At 37.1% G+C, this 17,562-nt stretch overlaps 1 protein-coding gene across 1 annotated transcript in view; it reads right to left on the bottom strand.

Moving 5' to 3' along the window:
* Positions 1-17,562, bottom strand: part of PREX2 (phosphatidylinositol-3,4,5-trisphosphate dependent Rac exchange factor 2) — a 283,936-nt gene that overhangs the window by 197,253 nt on the left and 69,121 nt on the right. Inside the window, exons 2-5 of the mRNA XM_055318289.1 lie at positions 14,094-14,165; positions 12,685-12,807; positions 10,104-10,208; positions 2,967-3,068 (exon numbers count right to left, since the gene is read on the bottom strand). Coding sequence (XP_055174264.1) covers positions 2,967-3,068; positions 10,104-10,208; positions 12,685-12,807; positions 14,094-14,165 — 402 coding nt within the window. The remainder of the gene's footprint in view (positions 1-2,966; positions 3,069-10,103; positions 10,209-12,684; positions 12,808-14,093; positions 14,166-17,562) is intronic.

Genomic DNA, 17,562 nt, shown 5'->3' on the forward strand with positions numbered 1-17,562 from the left:
TATTTTTGAGAAACTATAAAAACATGTCTTATTTTTAAATAATGTTTTATACTCTATCAAAAGAAATAATTTATAAATTCCACAATACCCCATCACTAAAGCAGCAATTTATGCTATTTTCACCAATAACTCAGGTTCACTCTCTGCAATGAAAGAATTGCCATATGCCCCTCGATAGCTTTCTTTTTGTTTGGATTTTTTGGAGGTTTTTTTTTTTTGGCAGTTTATGGTTTTTTCCATTCAGGATATCAGAACAAGAGTGATCTTTAATCTTTTAAATATATTAAAAGGTCTTGTTTGTTGTTTAGAAGCACAAAATTAAACATCTTCACCCACTGTCTAGACAGTTGTGACCACATTGCTTTTTAATTAGTCATTTGTTTCTTTACTACAGTTGCCATCATCATGTAACTAACACAATTACAGAAATCCTGAGGCAAGTCTTTAAAAGAATTTTCTTAATTCTTAACATACAGTGGGAAAATATGCTGTTGTTATACTCTCTTGAGGTCTGATTCTGCCATAAACTTTGACCCTGCATTCAGTATCTTCACACTTGGCTCTGCAGAGCCAGCACCAAAACAATACACATTACATCACTCCCAAGACAAGATTTAAAAACTTATGTTGGATCACAAATCCATAAAAAAGATATGCTGGCTCCTCTAGAAATTCTAAAGTGTAGAAGTATTTGTAAATTATGTGAAGTGGTCAAGGCAGTCTGCAGGCTATGATTTGGGGCCCTATGGAATTGTGCCCCATGGGTATCTGTGGAGTCAAGACATGAATTTGGATAATGTGAAACAGCAAGATAAATGACTAGTAATAATCTTTTGTCAGTTACTTTCTATGAACCCTGTGCTGGTTGGCCAAACCAGTAATTTCAAGTTCCACAAATAAGATCAATATATCTTTTCTTTAACACACAGCCTAATCCCCTAATGTTTTTCTCTGAATAAATAAAACCATCCAAAATCAAAGAGATTATCAGCACAATGGTACAACAACCACAAAAAATATCAACACCAACATATCTACTACAAGTAAATGGCTTTTTCATGTTTCTTTGTGAAGATAATCATCCTAAGAAGGGGAAAGATGTCATCTTTCCACTGAAGGTGCTGTGAGTTGATTTTTTTTTTTCTTTCTAAGTAAGGATGTGTCCATGATTCTATCTTTTGAGAGGTCAGCTGAACCAACCCTATCCAGTGGTCATCCCTATCCAGAAGTGATTTAGAACAACTATGTAGCATGACTTATTTCTCTTAGTATCACTATCCCTTCTGACTCTTAAAACAAACAAATGCCTGGGATTCCAAAATCAGGTCCAGGAAGAACTGAAGTGATCTGAGTCACCAAGTCAGAAGTCTGGAAGGACTTTCATAAAGACAAGAGTCACATCTGCATCAATCTTCCTCACCTCTTGAAGACCACACTAAAAGTCTGCAGAACTGGAGATCCACGTGTTAGCTTCTCTCTGTGGCTTAACCAAGTAATTTTAACTTGTTTTTTAATAAGAAGAAACTGTTTTCAAAGAAATTTTACCCAAAAACCCAATTATGCAACTCACAGAAGTTGTAGTTAAAAAAATGTTTTTAAGTACAAATTCCATACATTTATTTCTCAAAAAATAAATCAATAAGAACACCAATTAATATGTGCATAATATTGGAGACTATTTTAAAAATTTAGATAGCAAGTAATAATTTATTAAAATAAATCAGAATCAAATATATATGAGTAAATAACAGCTAACATATATGGAGTACATACTGTGCTAAATGATTTACATTAAACAATTCAATTACTATTTCTATGTAATACCTTTTCCATATGCATATATATGTATATACACACATACATAAACAGATATACATATTCAATATACACATTCTTGCAGACATACACCATAATTTCATCCTTATTATTTCTGTTTCATATATAAAAACCCAAGGCTTTAAGAGATTAGATTACATGTTCTGCCACACTGCTAGTAAGCAGAATACTTAGGACTGGAGCTCAGAGCTCATGTGCTCAACCCACCATCCCCAACTGCCTGTGCTGCTGTTGTAGTTCCAAAAACTACCATTTCCAGAATTGCTATTCTAATCTTTTTGCACACTCTTGCAGTATGAGCATAATTAGTACATTATAATCTGTTTTTCACAATAAAACTTTTGGTCATTGTAATAAGGCGGTGGACCTACAACCATTACTGGGGCCCATTCTGTTTTCCAGAGGCAGCTTTGCTTAGCACTGTCATCCTACGTCCTATCATTTATTGTCCCATGTGATGCACAGCATTCCTTGTAATAATGATTTAAACACCAAGTTCTGAAGTTATGTAACTTTGACTTTGGCTCCATTGCCATCAAGAAGTTGCCAACATTAGGGGAGGTCAAAAAATATGCCAACAGTAGAATTACTAAAGATAAAGAACCCTGTAGATAAAGTGCTATATAACCAGTCATAAGGTATTTAATGGGATCTATCTTGAAACTAATGCATTTACTCTAAATAAAACTCAAACAAGTTTATTTTCTATAAAAAGCACTATGAGTCTCTTTTCCCAAAAGATTTCTGTGGCTTAGAACTATCTAACTTTAACTGAAGTGATATAACATTGTCAGTAGACAGGTGCATATATTAGACCAATGGGAATTTCTCAAGGGTAAAATCCTGCCACTGAACCAGAGTTTTAAAATACTACTCACTGGGCAGTCCCGGTGGCTCAGCGGTTTAGCGCCACCTTCAGCCCAGGGCCTGATCCTGAAGACCGGGGATAGAGTCCCACATTGGGCTCCCTGCATGGAGCCTGCTTCTCCTTCTGCCTGTGTTTCTGTCTCTCTCTGTGTCTCTCATGAATAAATAAATAAAATCTTTTAAAAAAAGAAAAAAAATTTAAGACCATCAGCAAAATATGCAGACACAAGGAAAACACTATAGTGAATAAACACATAAAATACCTTCAAAAGGAGAGGGTACTTGCAAATTCTTTGTATTGGTGTTACTAAATATCCTTCCAGGGGAACATCTGTGTTCTTCCGTCCTCCAAGTAGCATGCAGTTCTGCAGTAGAAATAAAAATAATTAATTACATATTTTAAACCTGAAAACATGAAGTTTTGTTCTATCATAAAGTTTTCTGCTAAAAACGTGTGAAAGCCTACCTCTATCTCTGAGATGAGCCCATGCAATCACAAATAACATTTACAGAAGACAAAGAGAAGTATTTTTCCCATTTCATATTAGTTATAGAAACCAAAATATGTTTTGAGTATATATCCTGAAAATTAATTTATATATATTATCCTGACTATGAAGTCTGAGGGAAAAGAAATAGGATAGAGACAGATGGATGGATGAACTAATGGATGAATAAATAATAGACACAAAAATACACAGATCAATTCTGCTTATAAAGGGAGTTGTACTGTAGCTGAATTATGGTGTTATGTTGTGTTGTGTTGTGCTGTGTTGTAAAGAGCAGGCCTGGAGACAACTGGGTTCTATACATTCTCTGCCACTGACTAGTGATGCAACTTGGGCTGATTTAAGAATGCTAGCGGCAGCCTGGGTGGCTCAGTGGTTTAAGTGTCTGCTTTCAGCCCAGAGCGTGATCCTGGAGTCCCGGGATCAAGTCCCATGTCGGGTTCCCTGTATGGAGCTTGCTTCTCCCTCTGCCTGCGTATCTGCCTCTCTGTCTCTCTCTCTCTCTGTGTGTGTCTCTCTTTCTCACTGTGTCTATCATGAATAAATAAATAAATTTAAAAAAAAGAATTCTAGTTTTTCTGTCTGTAAAACTGGCATGTTTCAACCAAGTGATTGCTAAGTCATTTTTAGCTGGCATACCTAGAATACCTGACCAATGACACTGGCCAGCCAGCTTCAGATAAGGAGGTCAGATATGATCTCCAAAGAGGCAAGATGAATGGAGAAATCTCAAAATCAGCAGTCAGAGTAGGATGAAATAGAAGAGAAAATCAATTCCGATTAAAAAAAAAAAAAAAGCCTAAACTCTCTAAAGCATTTGTTCTTTATTTTATAGTTTAACCATCAATTAAGAAAAAGATTTGAAACTTGTAGCAAATCCTGTTTCGGCAATGCCTATCAGAGTGACTGGTAAAAAGAAAGCTGTCAATAAGTATGTAATGAAGGGAGAAAAGGGCCCCTCAAATATCTTACGGATAATTTAGCAAACTTTCTACCACCATTTTAAGATTACTGTCCCATATTAGTTGAGAAGAGAGAGCAAATGCTGAGCAGGAAAAGATGAAAAAGAAAGACTGAGGGCAGCAGAACAAGCCCTTACTGTCCTAAGCTACCTGGCTCTAGCACCAATCTGTGTATTCAAGTCAGCAAGACTAACATCATCACTTTAAGTTCACTCAGACACTTTAGAAGTAAGTGTTCTGACTCAAGCATGCTCTTTGAGGGCTTCATTCCCTATTGCAATCAGTTTATCAAAATATTCTTTCCAACTCTGCATGGTATTGCCCCAGAGGAACCGTATGAAACACATCTAGGTATATCCCATTATATTTCCAATGATGTTTCGGTATTCTTTACAAGTCAGCACCTCTTATAAATATGGTCACCCCTTTTACCTAGCTGTGGGTTCAAGTACCCTAAGAAACTCATGACTGCTTAACAACACGCTATTAATACCTTGTCTAATAGTACTGTACAGATTATGAACTGTCTTCATAATAGCACAGCTTGGGTTGCCAATTTAGGCTATCTGATGAAAGCCAGCTCTCTCCTAATGTGTTCATGAAGAATGTCTTCTAAATGAGCTCCCAGAGATTTCCCTGATCGTGAAAACTTACTGCGTTGGCAGCATATACAGGTACCCCAGATAATACCATCACCACATCTGTAAACTCTTACCTGTTTTTCCAAGGGTGATTGTTGTTATTTCCATTTTATGGAAATTGAAAATGACACCAGTGAAATAATGAATTTCCTGAAATTATTTGGATAATTAGTAATCCCTGAGTGCCAGGGCAGGAATTATAAAAGCCAGGTTTCCTATCAGACTGTGCTATAGGATCATCTAAAATCAGCACTCTCGAGACTTTACTGGCATGGCTTGACACAATTCAATTAATAAACTAGACCCAGGCAAACAAAGAGTCAACTCTGCTAAGAACAGAATGTCATTCACTAAGATGACAAAGTTCTAACACTTTATGAAGAGCCCTAAAATTTTAGTGCCATAGGAGCCCCTTCTGGCTGTGGCAGAGAAAAAGTATCAGTAAATCCTTTTCTCAAAAAAACAACTGTAATACTCAGCAAAATTGTCAAATTTCCAGGGCTCTGGAAATCAGCTAAAGTCAAACAAAAAAAACTAAGAAGTGTTTATTCGTGAAGAGCTGCTGTATTTTCAGGTAAGAACAGTGGGAGTCTATGGCATTCTCACCTGAGCTTCTCCCATCTTCCCCCTGCAGCCCCTTGCCCCCCAATGTCCCCAGGTCACCCTGCACAGTGGCCTTATCAAAACTGTACTTTCACAGTGGCTCTATTGCAGTTGCCCCATCACAGGGGCTCTAACACAGCGATAGGCCCTGAAAACCTGATGGGACTGAAGAGAGGAAAAATCTCACACACAGGGGTGTTGTCAATAAAATTAGCACACTCTATAAGAAAAATGGAGAATCCCCACAATTCTGTTAGTATGAGATCGCAGCCCTCCTTGGAGCAAGGGTCATTGTGTGCACATGCAGGAAAGACCCAAGGGGATTCCCATGGAAAGAAACGGTTTTCAGGTCCAGATCTGACCTGAAAACTGCCTGTCCTTTCAATGTCTTCCCCACCCCCCAAACTCAAACATAGATCCATAGACAAGCTTATTAGCAATGCTTGATCACCTCTGACAAATTGCCAACTGAACTAAGTTAAGCAGTCACTGGAGTTACCCCTAAAAAGAAAGGCTAAATTATAAAACAAAAAACAGAGTAGAGAGAGCCACTGCACATACAAGAGTCACAAGTTCTCAAATAAAATCCAGGAAAGTTACTAAAAACAAAACAAAACAAAAAAACAAACAAAAAAACAATAACCAACTTCAGGAAATAGACATGATAAATTAAGATGCATATTGTTTTTAGAGCAATCAACCCCCCAAAAAAAATTTTTAAATATAGTTTAAAAAAATCAACAGAGAAAGTAAAACAGTACACTAAGGAAGGTAAAGGAAGAATAGAGGAACAACAACAACAGCAAAAAAAAAAAAAAAAAAAACCCACAGAAAAAACAATAAAATGGAACATGTCAATAAAACAGTATCAATAATTACATTAAAAGTCAATGAATGGAACACTCTAATCAAAGGACAGAGTTTGTCAGACCAGATAGAAAAAAGCATGATCTGACTATATAGAGTCTGCCAGAGGTATGACATAAATACCTAAATACATACATACATAAATAATGGAAAAATATACAAACAGTACAAGAAGCATCATGGCTGTAATAATATCAGGCAAAACAGACTTTATGAAAAGAAATACCCCTAGAGACAAAGAAAAACATGATCAGTAGAAATATAAATACAAGCATTTTTTTTTAAAGATTTTATTTATTAATTCATGAGAGACACACAAAGAGAGGCAGAGACACAGGCAAAGGGAGAAGCAGGCTCCCTGTGGGAAGCCCAATGCGCGACTCGATCCCAGGACTTCGGGATCACGCCCTGTGTCTCAACCGTGGGGCCACCCAGGTGCCCACAATACAAGCACTTTCAATGAATACCTGTTTAACAACAGAGACCCAAAACATATAAGACTAAAACTGACATAATTGAAAGGCAAAATAGACAATGTACCAATTCTACCTATAGATTTTAATATCCTATCCTCAATAACTGAAAGAGCACCTAGAGGAAAGGACACAGAAGACAAGAATAACACTATGAACAAAAATGACCTAACGTTTATAGAACACTCCGCCCAACAGCAGCAGAATATGGATAGTTTTTAAGCACACATGGAACATACAGAGAAAGAAGAAGAAAAAAAAAAAACAGCTCCAGGACAGACCATATGCTAAGCCATAAAAAAGTCTTAATGAATTTAAAAGGACTTAAATGATTTAAATATGTTCTCTGACTAGAATGGAATTAAATTTAAAAAATCAACTATAAGAAGAAGTTGGAAAAATTCCAATATTGGGAAATAGCAGAATGTTAAAACTGATGATTCTAAGATATTATCCTACCTGCAAGCTCAAACGTTAACATGCTACACACTCATGGATGTTGAAAGAACACACAAAAGTCCTAAGGCAGAGATAAAGGACTTTTTTTTTTTTTCCCTACGGCAACAGTAGCAGGAACAGTATCACCATTTTGGGGCTGATTTCCCAAGCCCAAGTTCCCACATGGCAAGACAGGGAAGACCAGGTGGCCCCCCATGCACACAGTCAAGCGGACAAGGGACCTGAGGCTAAGAAATGAGTCTTTCACGATGGCAGCAGGCATGAAGGTCCAGGAGGAAGAAAGTATCTCTACCTTCTGAGGCTGCTCGTGATACAAACATCCTTTAAATCATGGGGCAGAAAAAAGGCAGTCAGTTCCTCTGCTCAGAAAATGTGCAGGAACACAAGTCCATGCAGAACTGCCTTCCAAGACAAACTCTAAATAAAGAATAGACTGAAAACATTACAAAAGAGACTAGACATTTTCAGAAACAGAATGAAAATGAAAGCACATGTCAAAATTTATGGAATAAAGTGAAAGCAGTGTATAGGGCAAAATTCATAGTTTTAAACACCTCTATTGGAAAAGGCAAAAAGGTCACAATAAAAACTCTTAACAAACTGTGAATATAGTGGAACTTCCTCAACCGGAAAAGGACATCTTTGAAAAAAATCTACAGCTAACATCATACTTAATGATGAAAAAGTGAATGATTTCCCACTAAGATCAGAGAGAAGGTAGGAGTGACTGCTCTTATCACTTCTATTCAACATTGTACTGGTTCTAACCAGTGCAAAAGGTCAGGAAAAAAAAAAAGACATCTATATTGAAAAGGAAGTAGTAAAATTGTCTTTACTCTTACATGACATGATCCTATATGTAAAATATCCTAAAGAGTCTACCAAAAAACTACTAGAATTAATACATGAATTTAAACCACAGGTTACAAAAATATACAATAAACAAAAACAAATAAAAGTCAAATGTTTATATGGTAGTCATGAACAGTCCAAAAATGAAATTAGGATCCTTCCAGTCACAACAGCATCAAAAAGAGTAAAGTCCTTGGGAATAAAAGTTAACAAAGTAAGTATAAGACCCAAATACAGACTTCTTTATGTAACAAAAACATGTTCATAGGAGAAAAATTTAATAAATTGGACTTCAACAAAATGCTAATAATTCTTATTTTCTTTTACTATAAGATTTCATTTATTTATTTGACAGAGATAAAGAAAAAACACAAGTAGGGGAGGTGGCCAGCAGAGGAAGAGGGAGAAGCAGGCTCCCCACAGAGCAGGAAACCCAATGTGGGACTTGATCCCAGGACCCTGGGATAATGACGTGAGCTGAAGGCAGCCGCTTAACTGACTGAGCCACCCTGGAGCCCAGAATTTTGATTTTCAAAATATAATATTTTTAAATGAACAAACCACACTGGGAGGAAGTATTCACAAATTATATGTCAGATACAAAAACTGTACCCAAAATAAAGAACATGTACAGCTCAATATAAGATAAACATTTCAATTTAAAAATGGACAAAAGATTTGAATAAGCATTTCACCAACAGGATATATGAATGGCTAATAGGAACATAGAAAGCATGCCTGATATCACTGGTCATGAGAGAAATGCAAATAAAAATCACCTTGAGATAAACTACACATCCACTATCACAGCTGTAATTGCAACTGGTAATACCATGTGTTGGCAAAGATATAGAGAAACTGTAATTGTACATTGTGGGTGGATATGGCACAGTCACTTTGGCAGATTATCAATGTTAAACATAAACTTATTATGACCTAGTAATTCCACTCTTAGCATCTATCAAAGAGAATGAAAATATCCACACAAAGACGTGTACGTGGATGTTCATCTCAGCATCATTTATAAAAGAGCTCAAACTGGATATCTCCTGACTTTTTTATATTAACAAAGATCTTTCTCAGAAATGATCTTCAAGGTCCGTCATTAATCATAGTTGCTTGCCAACCCAATGTTCACACACTGGCAAATGGATAGACAAAATACGGTATATCCATACAAGGGAATACTATCCAGTAATAAAAATGAAGGGCATATGGATATATGCTATGATGAGGATGAACCTCAAAACATTTTACTCAGTAAAAGAAGTCGGGCATTGAAGATTATAGTCCATTTACGTGAAATATCCAGAAAAGACAAACCATGGAGATCGAAAGTAAATCACTGATGGCCTAGAGTTCATGGTGCTTGTAGAGATGGGCTGTGAGCAGGAATGAGGGACTATTTGGGGCGCTAGAAACCTTTATAACTGGATAATGGGGATGGCTGCTCCATTCCACAAAATGCTGAATAAATATTGTTGACTTGTACGCTTATTGTACAAGTAAGTCCTTACTGGCAATTGAATTGTCCAAATTCCTGCCAACATGTGCATTTGTTTATGCTATCCTGAGAAATTAAATATACATTCTTGCTCTTTCTATGAAAAGTGAATAAGGAATGTATGTAGGAGAAAGGTCAATCTTTACATTTCTTTTCTACGATACTCATGCTCTGTTTCCTTCCTGTGACTGTTCTACTTACAGTTCTCTTAGCAAAAGTAAATGAAACCCTAGGGAGCTGAGGGATTTAAAAGCAATGATGAACTCGGCATAAATGTCTTCTCTCACTAGGAACCTGTAGTTGTCACAAACAATTCACAATCAATCAGGAGAGGGCATCATCAGTGTTTTCCCAGCACAAGCTTCTGCCAACTCTCACTTCTTACATTTATCAAAGGACTCTTGGTCTCCTAGCCTGGACACATTAAATGCCCATGGGTAGTTGTTACACCATACTGGTGCTGGTCCTTGGCTCCTTAGTGAGCCCATCAACAAATCCTAGCATATCGTAACACTCTTACATATACTTACCAAAAGAAATGCGCGGATTGTTCTTATTTTGTTAAGTTCAAGAAGCAATTTTTGTGCCTTCTCATGGTTACTACAATATTCATCATAGATACGGAACTTGTCTTTCTGTGAATTAGAATAAGGATAAGTTAGGGTCGTGTTAGGAGCCATTTTGAAAGATGAACCTGTGTGATGTTTATGAACAAACTTTATTAAGCGTTGACTATGTTTTGGGAGCTTTACTGTGTATGTATATCAATTTTCTCTGATCCATGAAGAATAGCCTAGGAAAAAAGGTTATATTGGCTAATGTCCACTATGATGTATTCAGTAATAGGTAAATGAACCAAATGGTAGCAAATTACTGAGAAGAGAGTACTTAGCTTTACTAAAAGGATTCAGATAGAGCTTTTCTTAAAAAAGATTTTATTTACTCATGAGAGACACAGAGAGAGAGACAGAGACACAGGCAGAGGGAGAAGCAGGCTCCACTTTGGACTCGATCCTGGGTCGAGTCAGGCCCCAGGCTGAAGGTGGCACTAAACTGCTGAGCCATCGGGCTGCCCCAGATAGAGCTTAAAAAAAAAAAAAAAAGGAGTATCTGAGCAAGGTCCAAAGAGATGAATCTATGATTCCCAGACAGGGAGAGGGAAGAAAGCATTTTGGGGAGAGGGAAAAGCATGTAACAGGTCAAATAGGAATAGAGAGACATGGTACCCTGCAGTTCATTTGCACCAATCTGGACAGTTGTGTTTAAGACAGATACGGACAAACAGCAGAATATTCAGCAATGAATATTCTGAATTCAGAATATTCTTCAGGTGATGAAGATGGTTGCCTATGGAAACACTACATATGAGAGGTCATTTCAAACAGAAATTATTTGTTAGTATAATAAAGTAAGGAAATGGTAGCTACTTTCAGATAGCTGTCCTAATGTAAAGGATTTACAACTCTATGTAGCTCCAGAACACAGAACTAAGACCACTAGGTAGAAACTGCAAGGGCAATGATGGGCAGAGGTAGGCAGATTCAGGATTAACATAAAATTTTCTAATGGCTAGAGCTATCACAAAAAGTGATCAAGTAGGAACAAAATAAGCGACCTTCGTATTTGCCAAAGAAAGAGTACTTTCAAAAAGAGAATAATGTCACCATCATGATCTCTGAGCATCCTCACATCATTAGATTTGCTCTCATTGGCTATGATTAGTACCTATCAAAGCAGTACCAAGAAGAGAAAGACAGAGAAAATATATTGATCAAGTATTAGAACAGAAGTATGTCCTCTGAAATTTCAAAGGCATGCATTTGGAAAGCAACACTGAGTGCTATTTTGTAAAGCCAGGAGAAAATATATTGAATTACTTATTTCAAGAAATGGTATGACCCAGAATGAAACAAACTTCAGAAATAGTTTGGGTAAATTCATGGATGACAGATTCATAGTGTGTTACTGAGGAAATGGATGTCAGGGTGCAAGATTCCCATGTGCAGCCCTGGACTGAGAAAGCAAATACTCCAGCTGGCAGATTTGAATTCTTTCATGAAAGGGAACAGTTTGGATTAAGTAGACACAAACATGCATGGTTTCCAATCATGCCCAAGGAAAGCACAGCTTGATCCTCCTATTCCAAGGAGCTTTCCTATTTAATAAAATTACCCTTATGAAAATATTCCCTGATTATAAAAAGAACATATGCAGGGTCTACAGACCCAGAAACTATACACAGTTACCTTTATAAAGGCTAAATAGAAATAAAAATAAACAAAAAATGATTTCTGTGACAAAATACTCTCATGCATTTTTAAATAAAACATTAATTATATAGAATTTTGGTAAAGAAAGGACTTCAGATTGGTAGTCTGAAAATTAGCATCAGTGGAATGGTATAAATAGCAGCACTTTTTTTTTTTTGGATGAATGCCCTTTAGTTCTGAAAACAATTTTCATTTTACAGGTGACTTTTTACTTTATAAATCAATTGCACAAATAATTCCAACTATCACATCCAAAAAGATGGACATGATCACATAAGAGTGACATATCATTTGAAACAACTGAGCACCAACTGATTATTTTTCTGCATCACTCTGTACAGCTTCTAAGACACCATCCTTGAGAAGCATCGGATTCAGGCATATGTGTACCTAGGGTGACCGGGTTTGTTCACCTGCAGGTCTGTCACCAATCAATTAACAAGGGAACATTCTGACTACAAAAGGCTCATCACGCCACATTATAAGAGGAAGGATTTTCTGCCTCAGAAGGGAAATGCTCTATGTTTGAGAGAAACATAAAAATCCATTCATTATGAACAGCCTGAATATTCATTAGAATTCAAAGCTACAGAGGATGCGAAGAACTAACTTGTTGGGAAAAAGAAAAGGCTGTTTATTCTTCACTGAATAAAATGGATGATGTGAGGCCCTCACCCCTTTTCTGGCTCTCAGTGGAAGATTTCACTGGCCTTAAAAGACCCCAAACTTTCGGTGTCACATTTTACTCCTAATGCTGAATTCCCACCTACTACTGTGCCAAAAGCGAAACCTTAAAATCTAGGGGGAAAGAGCTTTTAAAATAAACAGAAATTTATCCTACAAAGTGAAGAAAGCAGGTTCCCACTTCTTGTTGAGCGTTAGGTTCTGGATGTAGGCATTCTTCCACGACTTTTAAAAACTCCTTATGTACTGCAAGGATGTCTTCAATGTTTGAGAACAGCATCTGCAAATAAATGTAAGTGCAACAGTGAAGCAGGTTAGGGGGGAAAAAAAAAGGTCCAAGAGTACAGTATTCTCTTTCCAAGCTGAACACTTCAGGGCATAGCTATCCTTCCCACCCACCCAGAGGGCCAAGCGCCAATTTTGTCTGGACATCCTCTCCACTCCCACACAACTCTGGGAACCAGGAACCTATTCCTGGCTCTCAGGAAAAGCTTGAGTGACTAAATCCAAGCATGAAAGTCCCCACCCAATTAGTGAGAATGGGCCGCAGGTAACAGTGTAGGATGGATCTGCTGGCAGGCTTTGGGGGGCCAGGGCTTCTTTGCTTTTTGGAAGGGCAACCTGGAATGGACAGCCCTCCTCCCCTCTGGAAATGACAGCTGGGACAGCTCCAGGGTCATTTTGCAGCTACAAGAGGAGCCAGCCCAGAGGCAAAGCTGATAACCTGGAGGGTGCAGGGAAGAGTTAGACAGAACCTGGCAATCTTATTGACCTCCCTGAGTTCTGTCTGGAGTTCTCAATATGAGAGCTGAAGCATCTTCAAGTCATTTGAATAAGTGACTTCTGCTTCCAACCAAAAGCACAAAACTAAAATACTCCCATGGTAAGGAGAATTTTAAAGTGATTATTTATTTATGAAAAAATAGTCAGAAGGGCCTATAAAATCCTTGGGATTTTTTTTTATTTTTAGTAAAGTAAAATAGTAAATCAGTACCAAAAACTAAGTATCAATGATAATTTATACAACTTGAATAGGTAATAACAGTAGTGCAATTAATTTTCATTTACCTCCTCCCCCTTTACAAAACTCTTAATAACTTTCCTGCCCTGCAGCTTAAAAGGAAATGCTTATACATTTGTTTCTGAGTTGAAGATATTATGCAGGCTTTTTCTGCACCACTGAACCATCTAAATCATTTGTTCTTTGGTGATCAGACAATGGAAGTTGCATTTGTCCACATCTTGCCTCCCTAAGCCAACTCTAGCAATGCTCTTACACACGGTGCTGCTCTCTCCCTCTCACAGGCGCTGGGGTTCTCAGTCGTGGGTTTGTTTTTCTTCTTCTGTCCTAAGGCCTTGGCAAAAAAGTTCCCCATCCTCTTAACCCTCTGTTTCATTTCCCAAACCCTCCTTTCCCTTTTTCTCAGTATCGCCCACACAAGTGACTGGCAGGGAACTTATACTGGAACTGAGGATAAACTAAAGAACTTAAAGTAATATCCCCCAGATAAAAGTTTAACTAAGGGGAACGCGTGCTTGGGTTGAGCACCAACTGCATCTCCTCACCTTCACTGTTTCTTCTGTTACATTTTTGTCAATTTTTGATGCAGCACACTGGTTCATTCGGTGTAAGAATGCCTGCATGAAACAAAAAAAGAAATATTATGAAGGCAACATTAGGTTAATAAAATAACAGGGTGTTGATGAAAACTAAATTTTTTACAGGAAACCAAAGTTTAAAAACTCCAATAACTGTTGAGAAGAAGAGTTTTGTCATAAAAGGTGAAACCCTTGCTCACTGTGGTTCCTACCTGGGAATTATATCCTTCATAGTTTTGGGGCAGGACCAAAAGTGATCATGTATATATGAACTGAATTTATCCACCAGGAGGATCTCAAACGTTCTGTGGCAAACACTTGAGTCAAATGTTTCCTAAACTTCTAAGTCTTGTGAAGCACAAAAAGACCAAAATATATTGAAAAATGGGAATTTTTATCTTGAGAAAAAAGGGCCAGAAATTCCAAAGTGACCCTTTTGGAATTGAGAGAGAGACTGAGGGAAGGAGGTAGGGAGGAAAAGAAAGAGAGAGAGAGTGAAAGAGAGACAGAGAAGGTGACTCTTCAAAGAGCAATGGAAGGATTTCCCTTCCCCTCTTATCTACCCCCTCCCAAGTTTTAGGAAGCCAGATTTTGTATTTCTGGGATCAGGTCAGGGCTCTCCATAACTCTACGATAGGCAAATAAGTTCCTCATTATTTCAAAGATCTGCATTCTTCTTAATAAGTTATTAAGCTGGCTCATGACTATTACTTTTGCAAAGGAAAAGAAGAGCAAAAAAAAAGTTATTTATATTAGGTCTTAAAAGAGAAAATTTGGAAGGAAAAGGAGAAGTGATTTTCCATCCAGCAAATCTGGCTTGTGTCTTCAAGACATTGTTCATTAACTATCTAGTGACCAGGTGAAATCACTGCTTCCCTTGTTTGTCTTAAGAACTTCAGCCACTACCAGCCAAGTTGGGGTGTGATTACAGTCTACCAATCCCCAGGGCACACAGCAGCTCCAAGGAATCTCTGAAAACTACATCAAACAAGTGAAGATTAAAGTAAGAATCTCATTTTTGACATGCTAGATTTACAAAGATTTAAGAAATTAAGAAAACCCAGTATGCTTCATAACATTCCAAGGTTATCACCCTCAAGGACATTGATACTAAGACTATAAAGTGGCACAGGGGCATCTCGGTGGCTCAGTTGGTTAAGCATCTGACTCTTGATTTCAGCTGAGGTCATGATCTCAGGATTGTGAGACTGAATCCCACATCAGGCTCTGTGTTGAGTGTGGAGCCTACTTAAGACTCTTTCTTTCCCTCTCTCTCTCTGCACACCCCCCTCTAAAAAAAGAGTATAAATGGCAAAACATTTCTGAGGTACAACTTGACAATATATTTCAATTTTTTAAATGAGTATTCCCTTTAACACAGCAATTCTATCTCTAGGAATTTATCCTAAGAAAACATTCAGGCAAGAGGTTACAGTATATTGACTACAAAAATGGAAACACTGGAAACAACCTCAATGCCCAACAATAAGGTAATCAAATATATTATGGTACATGCAAATTATAAAATACATGCAGAGCTATAATCATAAATGGAACATGATATAAACAAGTGTGTATAAGACAGATGCCTATAAAATATTGTTTGCTGAAAAAATTTACTAAGCAATTTTCTTGATAGGTACACACATATACATATTACATATTAGTATCTACACATAAATATAAATGCATAATAGTAGTGTTCATTCATACTAAGAAAAAATATGCAGCATATATCAAAATACAACAGTAGTTAAAGGTGATCTTTATACACGTTCTTATGCTCAGAATATTTGGCTGTAAGCATACTGTAATGTTGATAAAAAGAAAAACAAAACTATTTAAAAGAAACAAAGTAGGGATGCCTGGGTGACTCAATGGTTGAGCATCTGTCTTTGGCTCAGGTCGTGATCCTAGGGTCCTGGGATCGAGTTGCGCATCAGGGTCCCCACGGAGAGCTTGCTTCTCCCTCTGCCTAAGTCTCTGCCTCTCTCTGCCTGTGTCTGTCATGAATAAATAAATAAAATCTTAATAAGAAAAAGAAGCAAAATAAGTGAGCCATAGGATCTCATTCCTGGCATTAGCTTCAGACACATCTCTATTCTTGATTCGATCAGTTCATGTTTCAAGAGTCTATAACTACAAAGCTATATTAGTACGAACAGCCGCAACAGAATGAAATAATTCAACTGAATTAAATAAATTGAATAAGAAAGTACTGGATGTCACTTTTTTTTTTAACTGAGAGCATGTGATATAATTTTTGAACTATTATCTAGAGTTAGGTGTAATTGCTAATGAAAAGAGATTTTGAATTTTCTGACTTTGCCCATTTTAATTAGTATTAGTTTAATTTTTTTTTTAATTTTTATTTATTTATGACAGTCACACAGAATGAGAGAGAGAGAGGCAGAGACACAGGCAGAGGGAGAAGCAGGCTCCATGCACCGGGAGCCCGACGTGGGATTCGATCCCGGGTCTCCAGGATCGCGCCCTGGGCCAAAGGCAGGCGCTAAACTGCTGCGCCACCCAGGGATCCCTAGTATTAGTTTAATTTTTAATTTTAGTTTTGGTTTTATTGAATATTTTCCATAGACTCATACCAAAAATGCTCCTTTAGTTCTTTCCATTTAGTCTTAAAATGACATGATGGTGCTGTCGCCTAGTTTACATTTCATGTTGACCACACAGTAAACAGGTAACCTCTCGTGCAAGCAAAGCTGAAAGTTCATTTCTACATTTATAAACCTTTTCTTCATAAATTGAACTCAGTCACATTCTGAAGTCCATAAATCAAAGTTGGGAGGCAGCACAAATGAATCAAAATATGAGTTAGAAGGGGATACACAAACTAAGAAAGTAAACTGTATCGTTATCTGATTTTTTATCTTCTTTGCCTCCATGACAACATGGGACTTTTTGTTTAACTGTATATGGAAGAAAACCTGGAACTTGTTAGCATTTCTGATCAAATATGTATCTTCCTAAGAGCTTCACTTTATATACAGTTAAGGCAGAGTTCAGATTGTTTGCCTAGAGTACAAAATCATGAAAACTGACATTTTTTACAAAATGTGAAAGTATTCCTTCTTTAAGATAAAGAAAAATTACGTTTTCAGAATCCTCTTTTAACAACCAGAATCTACAAAGTCCTTTCAGACTTTGTAATTGGAGCATTAAATTTTTCTCTGATCAAAGAAGCATTAATACACTAACTACAAAAATACATGAGGGATTTAATATGCTGTTTTATCTCTGCATTCATTCATTCCCTTTGGTCCAGAATTTCATCAGAATTAGATCATCTTCACTTTGATACAAATACACTGAAAATAAGTACTGGAAAAAGCTTGTAATGCCAGTGGCTCTCAAACTTTTTATTGTGTGCAAGACTCAGAGAGTTTCTTCTAAATACAGATTCCTCTATCCCCAGAAG

This window comes from Nyctereutes procyonoides, unplaced genomic scaffold (genome assembly GCF_905146905.1).
Source record: "Nyctereutes procyonoides isolate TBG_1078 unplaced genomic scaffold, NYPRO_anot_genome, whole genome shotgun sequence".
Lineage (NCBI taxonomy): Eukaryota > Metazoa > Chordata > Mammalia > Carnivora > Canidae > Nyctereutes > Nyctereutes procyonoides.